At 39.9% G+C, this 16,730-nt stretch overlaps 2 protein-coding genes across 4 annotated transcripts in view; one reads left to right on the forward strand and one right to left on the reverse strand.

Annotated features, from left to right (window-relative positions):
• LOC133615246 (phosphoribosyl pyrophosphate synthase-associated protein 2) overlaps window positions 1–16,730 on the forward strand; it is a 183,766-nt gene that overhangs the window by 106,598 nt on the left and 60,438 nt on the right. The gene's annotated exons all lie outside the window — the stretch shown is intronic.
• LOC140679715 (zinc finger protein 862-like) lies at window positions 379–2,656 on the reverse strand. The gene is made up of 4 exons (XM_072915709.1): window positions 2,483–2,656; window positions 2,151–2,389; window positions 1,787–2,035; window positions 379–1,658 (listed from the first exon to the last, which is right to left on the reverse strand). The coding sequence occupies exons 1-4, from the start codon at window positions 2,487–2,489 to the stop codon at window positions 1,380–1,382; spliced, it is 774 nt and encodes a 257-aa protein (XP_072771810.1). The 5' UTR covers window positions 2,490–2,656; the 3' UTR covers window positions 379–1,379.

Raw genomic sequence — 16,730 nt, forward strand, 5'->3', positions numbered from 1 at the left:
ATTTCCATGTTATGATACATGTTCACATTATTTATTGACTGTATCTAAAAAAGATAAAAATATATTTTTATTTAAATGAAGATATGAAATAATCCTAAATGATAGAAAATGGATGGATGGATGGAAATACAATGACTTGGTTTATATTATTGTATATACTAGGTCATGAAATCAGTGTCAGTTGAGTCGATTCATAGGTTGCTTGTAGGGATTTTTAATGTCCAGCAGATGTCAGTATTTAGTGACACAGTATCGACACAGTATCAATACAGTTTTGCAATGTGTCCAAACGCTTCATGACGCCTCATCAACCCATCACTAATTAGTATCATACTTGCCAACCTTGAGACCTTCAAATTCGGGAGATTTGGGGGGGGGGGGGGGTTGGTGGTAGCGGGGGTGTATATTGTAGCCTGGAAGAGTTAGGGATGCAAGGGATTCTGGGTATTTGTTCTGTTGTGTTTAGACTTAGACTTAGACAAACTTTAATGATCCACAAGGGAAATTTTTCAACACAGTAGCTCAGTTACAATGGTGGAAAGTGTAAGGATGGAAAGGACAATGCAGGTATAAATAGACTAATATAGCGATTAAAAAATCTTCCATATATACGAATATATACATAATATGTCTACAGAATAATATATATACAGATATATTATGTTATGTCTATAACATATATACAATATATACCAATGACCATGTACAATATTACAGTATATACAGTATATGTGACAGCAGCAGCATAAAATAGAGAGTAGATCCAGCAGGAATGAGAAAATAGACATTATAAACATTATAAACAAAGAGAAGTAGCTAACATGTCAGGTGTCAGGTAATAGGCAGATGTCATCTATTGCTGTATGGCGAGTGATTATACAGCTGGATGGAGTGTGTTTATGTTGTGTTACGGTGTGGATATTCTCCAGAAATGTGTTTGTCATTCTTGTTTGGTGTGGGTTCACAGTGTGGCGCATATTTGTAACAGTGTTAAAGTTGTTTATATGGCCACCCTCGGTGTGACCTATATGGCTGTTGATCAAGTATGCTTGCAATCACTTATGTGTGTGTAAAAGCTGCATGTAATAAGTGGCTAGGCAGGCATGCAGTTTGTATGGAGGGAAAGCAAGGCACGCCCCCAATAATGTTGACCAGGAGAATGGTTGTCCCGGGAGATTTTCGGGGAGACACTGAAATTCGGGAGTCTCCCGGGAAAATCGGGAGGGTTGGCAAGTATGAAAAGCTGAACGAAGTGGCTGGGAAGAGGGAAGTCTGGGCTTCCCTGCTTATGCTGCTGCCCCCGCGACCCGACGTCAGATAAGCGGAAGAAGATGGATGGATGGATGGATGGAGTACAGTGTTTCCCACAGGACAGGCATCTATTTGTGGTGGTGTGGTTGGGGGGTGGCGGCGGCAGTGGCAATGACGTCATTATTTACCTCTTGCTGGAATCTGGCCCACTGCCCCTCCCTTGTGGCTTCCTGGCCATTTCCTTGCCCCCGTCCTCTCCTGTCCCTCTCCTCCTCATGCTGTATGTTAAAGGCCCCAAGACCTTGGGAATTATCCAGGTCCTCGTGGAGGCGAGACAGAAATGATCCCGGGAGTGGAGTCTGTCCAGCTTCTCTGATGTTCCTCAGAGTATTAATGGTGACAGGGACCTACATTAAAAAACAAAACAAAAAAACATAGCTGCTGTTACTGGTCAGATATGGAAAGGACCCCTATTTCAATGTATCAAAACACACTGACTTTTATCACACTAATTAAATGTGCACATTCAGCATACCATCTCCTTTATATGAAGGAAGTTGACGTCTGCTTTTTGAAATACTCTGGAGAGACTTGCAAGGTGGGGCAAAACATCAGCTTGCGGGTAAACAGCAGCCACAAATCTGTAGGTGGCACAAAAAGTGTAGAGACCCCTTGCCCCCAGACATCTACGCATTTCTGCCTCCTCTGCCAGGACTGCTGGCAGGTTTCTCTGCAAGTTCTCAATTGCCTTGTGCTGAGACAGCCAACGTGTGTCTTTTACTTCCTGGAAATATTGCAAAAAAGACAGAATATTGTAATAGACAGAAAATAACTATGCTATCAAATTTTACATTATGAATACACAAAAGATAACTACTACAGTATCAAATTACAATTACTTTAATTTTTAAGTCAATAACACCAAGGGTGATGGATGCTGCCTTGAGTGTTGCAGTGCGATTTGCACTGTTGCGGAAGAATAAGTGGAGATCTTGCAGGTGATCTCTGAAGGTGGCCATGTACTTAACATGGTTGGATGAGTCCTTGCAGGCAAGGCCTAATCTATGGGCTGCACAAGCCACACCCACGATCTTTGGATAGCTGTCAGTAAGTTGCTTCACAACACCATTCACACGCCCTGAATTAAAAAAAAAACGTTTTTTTAAATAAAATTAATCAGTCACAAACATAGGTTATAACAAACACTTTTACATGATATGTATAATAATACCTGTCATAACAGCTGCTCCATCAGTCCCCACTCCATAAAGTCTTTCTGTTGGCAGGCCTTTCTTACAGATTGCAGTCTTTATGGCTGTCCCAATAGTGTGTGCTTTGCCATCAGCAAGTTCAACCAGGTCCAGGAACTGGTAGAAAACATGCCCCTCTTTATCCAGGTATCTGAGAGAAAGCAAAGTAGTAAGTATTCACATATATGACCCAGGATATGTAAGATTTTGATGAAATTCTACTTCCATACCGGACATGCACATAGAGCTGCCTGGCGGTGGAGACGTCTGTACTTTCATCAACCTCCAGGGTAATTGCCTTTTGAAGATTGGATTTCAGAGAGGACTGGTTCTTCAATAACCTCTCCCAAGATCCCAAGCATTTCATCGATAATGCGATGAGATCTGTAGTTATTGCGCTGGTCAATCTTGACATTAGGAAAAAGAGAACATTTGTTTTGTAATTCTTATTTATTAATGTAAAGACTGATTTTATTTTATATATCTTACTAAAATCCTTCCCGTTGACTATTTACAACACTACACAGTATTTATTATTATTATTATTATCTATAATTACATTTAAATGGCATTGCATACATGTAAAATTAAATGCTATTTCACATTATTTGACCAGTAGCAGTTACACCCATCTGAACAGGTCAGCCACCTGTTTAAAGCCCGATCACAGTTGAAATCTTGAAATGAAGGGCCTTTAATGGCCAAAACATTAACCTGGACAATATTTTAACAGCTGGTTGGCTCAGATGTTATTGTTTTCATTGCATTCACATGCTGCAGTGATCAGTGGACAATTTAGCTTCAGTATTAATGCAGTATCTGAAGCACCGTCTCCACGTGTGTTTATTGACAACAGGGTTATAACCTGGACACGTTAGCTCGTCGGTATGGTAACAGGTGACTGTTACTGCGCGCGTCTGCCCCGGCCCCCGAGTCAAACAGCGGCGGTGTTAATGAAGCAGCGTCAGGCTGCTCACCGTCAGTGAAACGCTCGGTGAAATCGCGGATTAACGTTAACTACATGACGAGCCGCAAGCGATGCAGCTATAACCTATCTCACCTGGTAGAGCACCCGCTCCGGCGACCCAGTTCGATCCCACCTGACAGTCGCTTTTCTCCGCGTCAATCCCCCCTCTCACCCTCTCTCCCCCCTCCCCCGTCTCTCTCCAGCTGTCCTTTCAAAATAAATGCATTCATATCCCGAAAATAAAAATTAAGAAAATCAGAGTCAGTCCTGCACACTGCACAGGTTCGGACCACTTTTGAACTTGTTTGCCGAGACGTCTTACCCTCGTATTTTGATCCGGTCGGTCCGTTCTTCTTTTACTTCGTCGTCTTCTTCTTCTTCTTCTGGCCCACCAGGTGAATTAAGTGCTATTGGCGGAGTTACAATGCATAGTAGGCTACCGCCACCTACTGCACCGGAATTGTAACTACAAGCTACATTCACAGACAGAGTCCCATTGCTTTTATGAGCGGTCAAGCGGGTCAAAAGCCGAAAAATCTATCTGTGGCGGACGTAATTCTTTCGTGGCGAGCCGCCACAAATAAATGAATGTGTGGGGAAACAGTGGAGTATTAGCGGTGAATGCGGTGTTACAGCGGCACCGCCGCTGTTTAATACCGGCGGGCCAGCTCTAATGTTAATTTGATATTGCCTCAAGGGCCAAATTAAATTACAAATTTGGCCTGCGGGCCAGAGTTTGACACCCATGGTTTATTGGGTTATTTATTTATTTTTTTCAATTAATTTTCATTGACATCCAGCATCAGACATTCCTGTTCATTACATCATCTTTGTATACATCATATATCTATTGTCTACCCTAAATGTCAAAATATGTTTTGTTTATATCCCGATGCCACCTCTCCCTCACCCTGTTTATTGGGTGTTTAGCTACATAATTGAAAGGAACAGGCTAACACCTAAGAGTCAAAGTCAAGGCCCGCGGGCCAGATCCGGGCCGCAAATTAATTTTCTTTGGCCCCCGGGATATTTGATTAGTATTAGAACCAGCTGCCTGTTGCTGTTTTGCACGCACCAATACTCCCATCTGTGTTAGCTAGGGGTGTAACGGTACACAAAAATTTTGGTCCGGTACGTACCTGGGTTTAGAGGTCGCGGTTCGGTTCATTTTCGGTACAGGAAGGAAAACAACAAAATTTAAATTTTTTGGTTATTTATTTACCAAATGTGTAAACAATTGCATAACATACATACACACACAGGGTCCATTTGCAGGGTTCATGTGGTCAACATATGTAAAATAAAAACTAAATAAGATAAGGCTCAGAATGGTTTCTTAACAAAACTTTTCTACATATAAAGTGCTTTTTTTGATTGATTGATTGATTGGGACTTTTATTAGTAGATTGCACAGTACAGTACATATTCCGTACAATTGACCACTAAATGGTAACACCCCAATAAATTTTTCAACTTGTTTAAGTTAATCAACGTTAATCAACTTTAAACTGCTTCAAGTTGTTGCTCAGATTAAATACAATGACAAAACTTTTCTTCTACATATAAAAAGTGCAACATTAAACAGTTTCAAGTCAACTCAGCCTCAGATTAACTTTTCTCCCCCCCCCCAGCCTGGCTAACCTGGCAGTAAGAGGTGGGAGCTGTTTGCTCGTCTTTCTCTTTGTTGAAGCGATGTTCACTTGGGGCAGGTGTCGCTTCAAATGGGTTAGCATGTTTGACGTGTTGTCAGAAGCAGCTGCTGAACAATGTCGGCAAACCTCCGTCCTCCATTGTTGTATCGCACCGTGCAGCCGAAATGTTCCCAAACGGGAGATCTTAACGAGGCAGGAGGGTCTTTCAGCTCTGGCTTTTATATGTTGTCCTAGCCCGGTCGTTGCTAGCATGCCGTGTGTTGTGCCTCAGTGTGCATTGTTTACACAACGTGCGGTGCGCTACTTAATATGTCCGCGTGGAAACTCGTTCGGTACACCTTCGAACCGAACCGGAACCCCCGTACCGAAACAGTTCGATACAAATACACGTACCGTTACACCCCTACAAAATATGTTTTGTTTATATCCCGATGCCACCTCTCCCCCACCCTGTTTATTGGGTGTTTAGCTACATAATTGAAAGGAACAGTCTAACACCTATGTGTCAAAGTCAAGGCCCGTGGGCCAGTTCCGGGCCGCAAATTAATTTTCTTGGGCCCCCGGGATGACATTTGATTAGTATCATACTTGTCAACCTTGAGACCTTCGAATTTGGGAGATTGTGGGGGGGGGTTTGGTGGTAGCGGGGTTGTATATTGTAGGGATGCAAGGGATTCTGGGTATTTGTTCTGTTGTGTTTATGTTGTTCTCCCGTTTGTCATTCTTCTTTGGTGTGGGTTCACAGTGTGGCGCATATTTGTAACACTGTTAAAGTTGTTTATACGGCCACCTTCAGTGTGACCTATATCAAATCAAATCAACTTTATTTATAACTGTTGATCAAGTATGTCTTGCAGTCACTTTCGTGTGTATGCAGAAGCCGCATACAACATGTGACTGGGCCGGCACGCCCTTTGTATGGTGAAAAAGCGGACGCGTCGACAGGTTGTAGAGGACGCTAAAGGCAGTGCCATCACGGCACGCCCTTAATATTGTTGTCCGGGTGAAAATCGGGAGAATGGTTGCCTCGGGAGATTTTCGGGAGGGGCACTGAAATTCGGGAGTCTCCCGGAAAAATCGGGAGGGTTGGCAAGTATGATTAGTATTAGAAGCAGCCGCCTGCTGCTGTTTTGCACGCACCAATACTCCCATCAGTGTTTGCGCTACGAATTTTCAAAATGGGGTGCCAGGGATCCCATCAAGTCATAAAAATGGGGTCCCACAGTACATTTTTGAGGTCCCACTTATTTGTAACCGTTTTCAGGCCTCAAATTTTAACTTTTTAAGGTCAAAGCAAGTGTTGCCTTAAAGGAGTGCTCATATTTTAGGGCACCAAGGCAAACATTATTTTCTTTCCAGGCAGGGGCTCCAAAGCATGCATGCATATATATACAGTTTTTTTAAATTCATTATTAATATATACTTGTCAGCTTTTTGTCATTTCATGATGCCTTTATCTCTATTTTTACCTTTTGATAGAGGGAACTATTTTTTTTAATTATTAATTTTTAAAGTTATGTTCATGTAGATGCTGTATCACGACAGATACATTAAGAGTTTGAGCAGAAATATGTTGTATAGGAATTAACTATACACAATAAAACATTAACAAAATGATGTGTCAAATGGTTTTTAAATTAATTCCTTTGTGACATGGAAAAAAACACAAGTACTGTATTTTTCGGACTATAAGTCGCAGTTTTTTTCATAGTTTTGCCGGGGGTGCGACTTATACTCAGGAGCGACTTATGTGTGAAATTATTACCACATTACCGTAAAATATCAAATAATAATATTTAGCTCATTCACGTAAGAGACTAGACGTATTAGATTTCATGGGATGTAGCGATTAGGAGTGACAGATTGTTTGGTAAACGTATAGCATGTTCTATATGTTATAGTTATTTGAATGACTCTTACTATAATATGTTACGTTAACATACCAGGCACATTCTCAGTTGGTTATTTATGCCTCATATAACGTACACTTATTCAGCCTGTTGTTCACTATTCTTTATTTATTTTAACTTGCCTTTCAAATGTCTATTCTTGGTGTTGGGTTTTATCAAATAAATTTCCCCCAAAAATGCGACTTATACTCCAGTGCGACTTATATATGTTTTTTTCCTTCTTTATTATGCATTTTCGGCCGGTGCGACTTATACTCCGGAGCGACTTGTACTCCGAAAAATATGGTAATGTAAAAAAAACCATGGCATTTACTTTTTGATATCAAAATAAAACACAAAGCAGTTTGGCTAATGAAGATAAAGTCTAGTAAACAAAATGTGTCCTTCTCCAACACCCCCTTGTGGTTCACTACAACAGTTTGGCCAACAACAACAACAAAACAGGAGTGACAGCATGTTTCCTCACCTCATTAACCCTCAGTCACAGCAGCTGATGGACGCTGTATTGTCAAAATGAAAGCAACACCATATAGTTTTTCTCCTTCGCTGTATACTTTTCGTGTGGGGACAAGTGTCTCCAATATTGTCCACACCTGTCTCCATCCAACAGCAGTGCGCTCTTAAACACACGGCGGGAAGCGAGGGAAAATGACTGTAGCGTCCCGGAAGAGTTGGTGCTGCAAGGAATTCTGGGAATGTGTTCTGTTGAGTTTATGTTGTGTTGCGGTGCAAATATTCTCCCGAAATGTGTTTTGTCATTGGTGTTTAGTGTGGTCTAACTATATGGCACATCTTTATGACAGTGTTGTGTTGTTCATACGGCCACCCTTAGTGTGACATGTAGGTCTGTTGACTAAGTATACTCCGAGGGTACACCCCTGGAGCGAGGTTAACGTGGTCAGTCCGCCATGATTAATAAGATAAACATCGCTAGTGCGCATGCGCCTGACTTCATGTTGTCTAAATTGCATTACTAATTGACGTTACTAATTGAGGGTGTTTCGGTAATTTATAAAGGAACACCTGGAATTTTATCGCAAATTATCATCATGCCCTTGACTATTATATCCCTCTTCCATTAATAAATAAAAAGTCGAGGGCGGTCACGGTAAGTTGTTGCCGCAAATGTTGGTCAATTTTTTAGGGCATTACGGCTGTGGTTAAATTCGAGCCCTGCGTTTTGAAAACAAATGATAAATGTATGCGTTATCCTTTAATACTTCAGTTTTTATATTGTGTTTTGGAAAAAGATTGTCATAAACGTTAAAGGCTTACTGAAATGCGATTTTCTTATTTAAACGGGGATAGCAGGTCCATTCTATGTGTCATACTTGATAATTTCGCGATATTGCCATATTTTTGCTGAAAGGATTTAGTAGAGAACATCGACGATAAAGTTCGCAACTTTTGGTCGCTGATAAAAAAGCCTTGCCTGTACCGGAAGTAGCAGACGAGTAGCGTGACGTCACAGGTTGTGGAGCTCCTCACATCCGCACATTGTTTACAATCATGGCCACCAGCAGCGAGAGCGATTCGGACCGAGAAAGCGACGATTTCCCCATTAATTTGAGCGAGGATGAAAGATTCGTGCATGAGGAAAGTGAAAGTGAAGGACTAGAGGGCAGTGGGAGCGATTCAGATAGGGAAGATGCTTTGAGAGGCGGGTGGGACCTGATATTCAGCTGGGAATGACTAAAACAGTAAATAAACACAAGACATGTATATACTCTATTAGCCACAACACAACCAGGCTTATATTTAATATGCCACAAATTAATAATGATAAATTAAATGATAAATGGGTTATACTTGTATAGCGCTTTTCTACCTTCAAGGTACTCAAAGTGCTTTGACAGTATTACCACATTCACCCATTCACACACACATTCACACACTGATGGCGGGAGCTGCCATGCAAGGCGCTAACCAGCAGCCATCAGGAGCAAGGGGTGAAGTGTCTTGCCCAAGGACACAACGGACGTGACTAGGATGGTAGAAGGTGGGGATAATACCGCATAACAAACACCTCCCGTCCATATAACCTGCCAATACAACTCAAACACCTGCACAACACACTCAATCCCACAGCCCAAAGTACCGTTCACCTCCCCAAAGTTCATACAGCACATATATTTCCCCAAAGTTACGTACGTGACATGCACATAGCGGCACGCACGTACGGGCAAGCGATCAAATGTTTGGAAGCGTACTACGGTACCGTGTCTGCGTATCCAACTCAAAGTCCTCCTGGTAAGAGTCTCTGTTGTCCCAGTTCTCCACAGGCCAATGGTAAAGATTGACTGTCACCTTTCGGGAATGTAAACAATGAAACACCGGCTGTGTTTGTGTTGCTGAAGTCGGCCGCAATACACCGCTTCCCACCTACAGCTTTCTTCTTTGCTGTCTCCATTGTTCATTGAAGAAATTGCAAAAGATTCACCAACACAGATGTCCAGAATACTGTGGAATTTTGCGATGAAAACAGACGACTTAATAGCTGGCCACCATGCTGTCTCAAAATGTCCTCTACAATCCGTGACGTCACGCGCTGATGTCGTCATACCGAGACGTTTTCAGCAGGATATGTTGCGCGAAATTTAAAATTGCACTTTTGGTAAACTAACCCGGCCGTATTGGCATGTGTTGCAATGTTAAGATTTCATCATTGATATATAAACTATCAGACTGCGTGGTCGGTAGTAGTGGGTTTCAGTAGGCCTTTAAGTCATTAAAAAAAATAATACAAAAGAAAACACATTTTTATGCATGTATAAATGTATTCAGTTATAAACATTTATTCACTTTCTTCTTTCCTTCATGGATCTAAGCTTTACCGCTGCTGGTATTTTTTCTATATTTTTATTGTAATATTTTCAGAATGTGTTTGTTCTATTTTTGGCCAAAGTAAGACAAAGAAAACAATCTGAAGTTGTCGTTATTTTTTTGTTTTAATGCCGTGATATTAATAGTCAGGCCCGCGTGTGCACAGATTTTCCTACATGCGGCCCCTGAGCTAAATTTAGTTTGACACCCATGGTTTAACGTATCAAATGTTTTTCTTTTTTTCCCTCACCCCCCAGCAAGTAACAACAACAACAAATAATAATTAAATAGAGAAATTAGAAAAAACACACATCGTTAGATTTCAACATAAAACCACAGACAGCTGCATTACTGAATGACCCCAGAGAGATACAACAAGCATACAAAAGGCTCATAAACAACCCCCATTTCAATGGTTTCAATCGGACTTAATTTGCAGATCAGTCTCTCCTACATATTTCAGAAAAGCACCCCACAATTATTGAAACTCTGCAGAACAACCTTTCAACGTCAACCTAATCTCCAGTTTGAGAAAATACAGAACATCTTTATTCCAGCGAGTGTGGCAAGGAGGCGCTGTTGCCTTCCAATTTTACACAATCAGCCTTCTAGCCAATAAAATAGTGAATGCTAAAATAGTCCTTGTGGATATGCTAAGAGTAGATAACTGAGGTGCTACCCCAAATAGTCAACTTCGAAGGTTCTGTACAATCCTTTCGCCGGTGACCACAGAGCAACACCGAATTTAATTGAACATTTTTTTCTTGCCTCATTTTTATGAACTCTTAATAAATCAGCATTATTAAGAAAATGAAAACAGGACCTGTGCTGTTCGGTAGCTGGCGGGGGCAAACGTGGCGCAATGTTTAATTGCACCAAACACAAGAATGATCCAAAAACACTTTAAAACAAATGCAACGGGAAAAATGCTCCAAATGCCAAAAACACACAAAAAGCAACTGCATGAGAGAAATTATGCAAGTTTGCAGAAGAAAATAGAAGTTTGCAAGATTGCAAAGAGAGCCCGACCTGAGGGATGTCTGACATTACAGGGGTCATATTGTGATTTTTGTTTCTACATTTAAAACTAGGGCTGTCAAACGATTAAAATATTTAATCACGATTAATCGCATTGTCCATAGTTAACTCAAAATTAATCGCAATATCACAGAAAGGTATAATTTTTCGTCATTAACAAGTGGACTCAATACAGATAATTTTTAAAGTTTTTAATGCCATGACTGGACAAGAAATTTGCTTTAATGAAGTGGGGTTTTTTTTTACATTATGCTTTTTGAAACAGCTCAACACGAAAAGGATATGAACAATAGGGGTGTAACGGTATGTGTATTTGTATTTAACCGTTTCGGTACGGGGGTTCGGTTCGGAGGTGTACCGAACGTGTTTCCACACGGACATATTAAGTAGCGTAACGCAGGTTGTGTAAACAATGCACACCGAGGCACAACACACGGCATGCTAGCAGCTAACGGGCTACGATAGACTGACTATACGTCCTCTTTTCACCGGACATGTCCTCTTTTGCGGAGCTGTAAGCGCGGAGTTTCTTAAATGCCTCAAATGTCCGGCATTTTGAGTTAAGGTTGCGTGTATTTTCAATGTACGTTCAGGGTTAAGAAGGGGTTAAAAACAAAACAAATTGTGCGCGCAGCAGCATTCGTGAGGGAGGGGCAGAGACAGAGAGAGCGAGAGTTATGATAAACGTGCATGCGTCGCCAGGCTCTGCTTTTTATCCATAGATTTATCCGATTAAATTTGTAATTATCTATAGCAGGGGTGTCAAAAGTGTGCCCCGGAGGCCATTTGCGGCCCACAGCTAATGTTTTAAAGGCCCACGCCACATTCTAAAAATACTATTAAAATAAACAAAAACATAACACAAATGAAATTAAAAAGCTTAAAGGTTAAATGTAATTTAGAAAAAGTTGCAATGTTGACTAATAAAACAAAGCTGTTTTTCTTTTCTTTCAAACTGTCATTGCTCAAAACATAATATTGAATCAAAATCAATGTTATTATGAATTATTGACCTATTCAAGGTTCCCATTACTTCACATCAAATATTTCACTAAGAAAAATATTTTTGGTGGAAGATTTAGCAAATTTGGTAAATAAATAACCCAAAAATTTATATTTTGTTGTTTTCTTACTGTACCGAAAATGAACCGAACCGTGACCTCTAAACCGAGGTACGTACCAAACCGAAGTTTTTGTGTACCGTTACACCCCTAATGAACACATTTTTAAAGAGAATAAAAAAATACTTGCAGTAAGTTGGTTTCTTGGTAGATTTTCTATTTTGTAGGAATACAGAATTGTTATTCTTGCTTTACAGTAGGAGCACTTGCATTTAGAGGAGAGGAGCTACACTTCCATGTTTAGATAGCAGTTTCAAGCATTAATAACACAAAATGTGGATTGTTACAATTATGCTGTGATTGTCAAAGATGTTAGGCGATATTTTTTCTACATCATTAAATGTTTTTGATATTCTGTACCTTACATGTTGTACACGTTAGTAGTAGTAGTTTATTTTGGACATGTTAAAATCAAAGCAATATAAAAAAATTATGGAAAAAAGGAAATAATCTTGATAACATTATTGTAAGGTAAAAAAATCAAAACAAATTTCACAATGAAAACACATAAACAATGAAAATCATACATAATGGTTAGAGGTTTTTTTTATATCCAAAAAGGAGTGGGAAGAAATGAAACATATTTACTCCCAACTAGGGCTGCAACAACTAATTGATTAAAATCGATTATAAAAATAGTTGGCGATTAATTTAGTCATCGATTCGTTGGATCTATGCTATGCGCATGCGCTGAGGCTATGTTTTTTTTTATTTTATTTTTTTACCTTTATTTATAAACTGCAACATTTACAAACAGCTGAGAAACAATAATCAAAATATTAGGGGTGTAACGGTACGTGTATTTGTATCAAACCGTTTCGGTACGGGGGTTTCGGTTCGGTGCGGAGGTGTACCGAACGAGTTTCCACACGGGCATATTTAGTAGCGTACTGCACGTTGTGTAAACAATACTCAAAATGCCGGACATTTGAGGCATTTAAGAAACTCTGCCCTGACAGCTCTGCAAAAGAGGACATGTCCGGTGAAAAGAGGACGTATGGTCAGTCTATCGTAGTCCGTTAGCTGCTAGCAAAAGAGGACATGTCCGGTGAAACAGATCGCTGCTAGCATGCTAGCAATGATCGGTTTCACCGGACACCACCGGGCGGTGTTTCTTAAATGCCTCAAATGTCCGGCATTTTTAGTTATGGTTGCGTGTATCAACAATGTACGTTCAGGGTTAAGAAGGGGTTAAAAACAAAACAAATTGTGCGCACAGCAGCATTGGTGAGGGAGGGGCAGAGACAGAGAGAGCGAGAGAGTTATGATAAATGCGCATGCGTCGCCAGGCTCTGCTTTTTATCCATAGATTTATCAGATTTAATTTTTTATTATCTATAACAGGGGTATCAAAAGTGTGCTTTTTTGTAACTATTTCCTTGTTTTATTTGGCAGGTTGAAAGAACATGGCGCCAGTATGCTGTTTTTTTTCAATAAAATACTGGAAAGGATAGAAATGTAGTTTGTCTCTTTTATACGATTATTAATCGATTAATCGAAGTAATAATTGACAGATTAATCGATTATCAAATTAGTTGTTAGTTGCAGCCCTACTCCCAACCCTTATTTATACATCAAATAACTAGCTTTCTTATCATCATTATTATTATATATAATGAATGATACATTTACCGGTCCTAATAAAATATATTATCAATAATTTTTTTACTCACTTTACACTTTATTTTGCTTTACATGTAATTTGTACTGTTTGTAGTTCCACAAGATCTTTGCATTTCAATAGTTTTGAATGTAAGAAAAATGTGTTTGTGTGATCCTTATATCCTGCCTTATGAATGACCCTTATTGCTTTCTTCTGCAGGGTGATGAGTGGATATAGTGTACTTATGGAATTATTGCCCCAAACTTCTGCACAGTAGTGCAAGTTAATGGCATTCATAGCTCTGCATGACATGTTTTAACCTTCTCTACCTATTTTAAAATGTAATATTCGGCCTGTTAAACACTCTGCAGACTATCAACCAGATTAGGTTATAAAATAATATACCATAGCGATGGTAATAATGTGTAGTGAACTGTAATTACCCAATTTGGGCTGCAGAGGGCAGAAGAAGACAATATTGTTCAAAGAGAGAAAGTCTCCGCTGCCATTACAATACGCTTAATTTCGATCTGCCAGAAAACATTTATTTAGGTAGAAATATCCCAGAATAACACAGAGTAACAGAATAGCATGATCGTACTGTAAGACGATTTTTCGATGTTTTGTTGGTTAGACCTGATGTGAAGCGTAGCACTATTGTTGTGAGGCCGCCAACCGGACATGTGCTTTGACAGCTCTATTTAAAACACTTCCTTGTGGTCTACATCAGTGTTTCTTAACCATAGGGCTGGTGCCCATTGTTGGGCCGCGAGCGCCCCCAAGAAGGCACATTTAATTCATCATAACTTTCTAAATACTAAACTGAGTTTTACACTTTTTTTTTTTAAATAAAAAATTGCAACATTTAGCTATGATACAGTGCAATAAATTGTCATATTTTAATATCCACAGTGGAATTAACAATTAGCAATACAATATTTAGACTATACTGTAGGTATGTTGCATTTTAAACACATACCGTATTTTTCGGAGTATAAGTCGCTCCGGAGTTTAAGTCGCACCGGCCGAAAATGCATAATAAAGAAGGAAAAAAAAGATATATAAGTCGCACTGGAGTATAAATCGCATTTTTTTGGGAAATTTATTTGATAAAATCCAACACAAAGAATAGACATTTGAAAGGCAATTTAAAATAAATAAAGAATAGTGAACAACAGGCTGAATAAGTGTACGTTATATGAGGCATAAATAACCAACTGAGAACGTGCCTGGTATGTTAACGTAACATATTATGGTAAGAGTCATTCAAATAACTATAACATATAGAACATGCTATACGTTTACCAAACAATCTGTCACTCCTAATCGCTAAATCCCATGAAATCTTATACGTCTAGTCTCTTACGTGAATGAGCTAAATAATATTATTTGATATTTCACGTTAATGTGTTAATAATTTACACATAAGTCGCTCCTGAGTATAAGTCGCACCCCCGGCCAAACTATGAAAAAAAACTGCGACTTATAGTCCGAAAAATACGGTACTTCCGGTTGAAGGCTCAGTTTAAAAAGAAGGGCACAGCAGTGAGCGAACACGTTCAAAAGATGACCCCATAGCACCAACGATAGCACACTTGTTTTTGTTAATTGCCCGGCAAAGAAAACAAACACACACTGACATTCGGACATGGCAATTCATCGAGTCCATTTTCACTTATCATTCGATGAATTTTTTGACAGATTATTGGCCCAAGCCTAATCGACGCTCCAAAGTGCTGTGTTGACTTTGTCCCTCAAAGATGAGTTATTGAAGCATTACATATCATAAAGCAACATTTCTGAGCCGCTTGTTCCTCTTTCCACGTTGGGACTTGATATCTGTGTCCTGCTGCACTAACAAAACCAAATGTGCTTGTGCATTATTAGCACACACAACTCAAACTGCGTGGAATCTTTTTCCACTTCCTCCGACCAGCTGAATAAATGGCACGTTTTAAAGGGGAACATTATCACAATTTCAGAAGGGTTAAAACCATTAAAAATCAGTTCCCAGTGGCTTATTTTATTTTTCGAAGTTTTTTTCAAAATTTTACCTATCACGCAATATCCCTAAAAAAAGCTTCAAAGTGCCTGATTTTAACCATCGTTATATACACCCGTCCATTTTCCTGTGACGTCACATAGTGATGCCGATACAATCAAACATGGCGGATAGAACAGCAAGATATAGCGACATTAGCTCGGATTCAGACTCTGATTTCAGCGGCTTAAGCGATTCAACAGATTACGAATGTATTGAAACGGATGGTTGTAGTGTGGAGGCAGGTAGCGAAAACGAAATTGAAGAAGAAACTGAAGCTATTGAGCCATATCAGTTTGAACCGTATGCAAGCGAACCCGACAAAAACGACACGACAGCCACGGGAGAAAGCGAGGACGAATTCGGCGATCGCCTTCTAACCAACGATTGGTATGTGTTTGTTTGGCATTAAAGGAAACTAACAACTATGAACTAGGTTTACAGCATATGAAATACATTTGGCAACAACATGCACTTTGAGAGTGCAGACAGTCCAGTTTTCATCAATTAATATATTCTGTAGACATACCCTCATCCGCTCTCTTTTCCTGGGGGTCTGGCGGCAGATTTCTTTGACTTTATCGTTGGAAATGCATCTACTTTGAGTGTCGCAGGATATCCACACATTTTTGCCATCTCTGTCGTAGCATAGCTCACGTTGGTAAAGTGTGCGAAACAAACGTCCAATTTCTTGCCACTTTCGCATCTTTGGGCCACTGGTGCAACTTGAATCCGTCCCTGTTCGTGTTGTTACACCCTCCGACAACACACCGACGAGGCATGATGTCTCCAAGGTACAGAAAACAGTCGAAAAAACGGAAAATAACAGAGCTGATTTGACTCGGTGTTTGTAATGTGTTTGAGAAAATGGCGGATTGCTTCCCGATGTGACGTCACGTTGTGACGTCATCGCTCCGAGAGCGAATAATAGACAGGCATTTAATTCGCCAAAATTCACCCATTTAGAGTTCGTAAATCGGTTAAAAACATATATGGTCTTTTTTCTGCAACATCAAGGTATATATTGACGCTTACATAGGTCTGGTGATAATGTTCCCCTTTAAGTGGCACCTA

The sequence above is a fragment of the Nerophis lumbriciformis genome, linkage group LG22 (genome assembly GCF_033978685.3).
Source record: "Nerophis lumbriciformis linkage group LG22, RoL_Nlum_v2.1, whole genome shotgun sequence".
Classification (NCBI taxonomy): domain Eukaryota; kingdom Metazoa; phylum Chordata; class Actinopteri; order Syngnathiformes; family Syngnathidae; genus Nerophis; species Nerophis lumbriciformis.

Bases quoted from the DNA above. Each gene is read 5' to 3' on its own strand.
- LOC140679715 (XM_072915709.1), bottom strand. The intron at 2,036-2,150 runs GTAATTGTAATT...CAATATTTCCAG, and splicing joins TTATTGACTTAAAAATTAAA to GAAGTAAAAGACACACGTTG. The intron at 1,659-1,786 runs GTATGCTGAATG...TTTTTAATGTAG, and splicing joins TCCTTCATATAAAGGAGATG to GTCCCTGTCACCATTAATAC.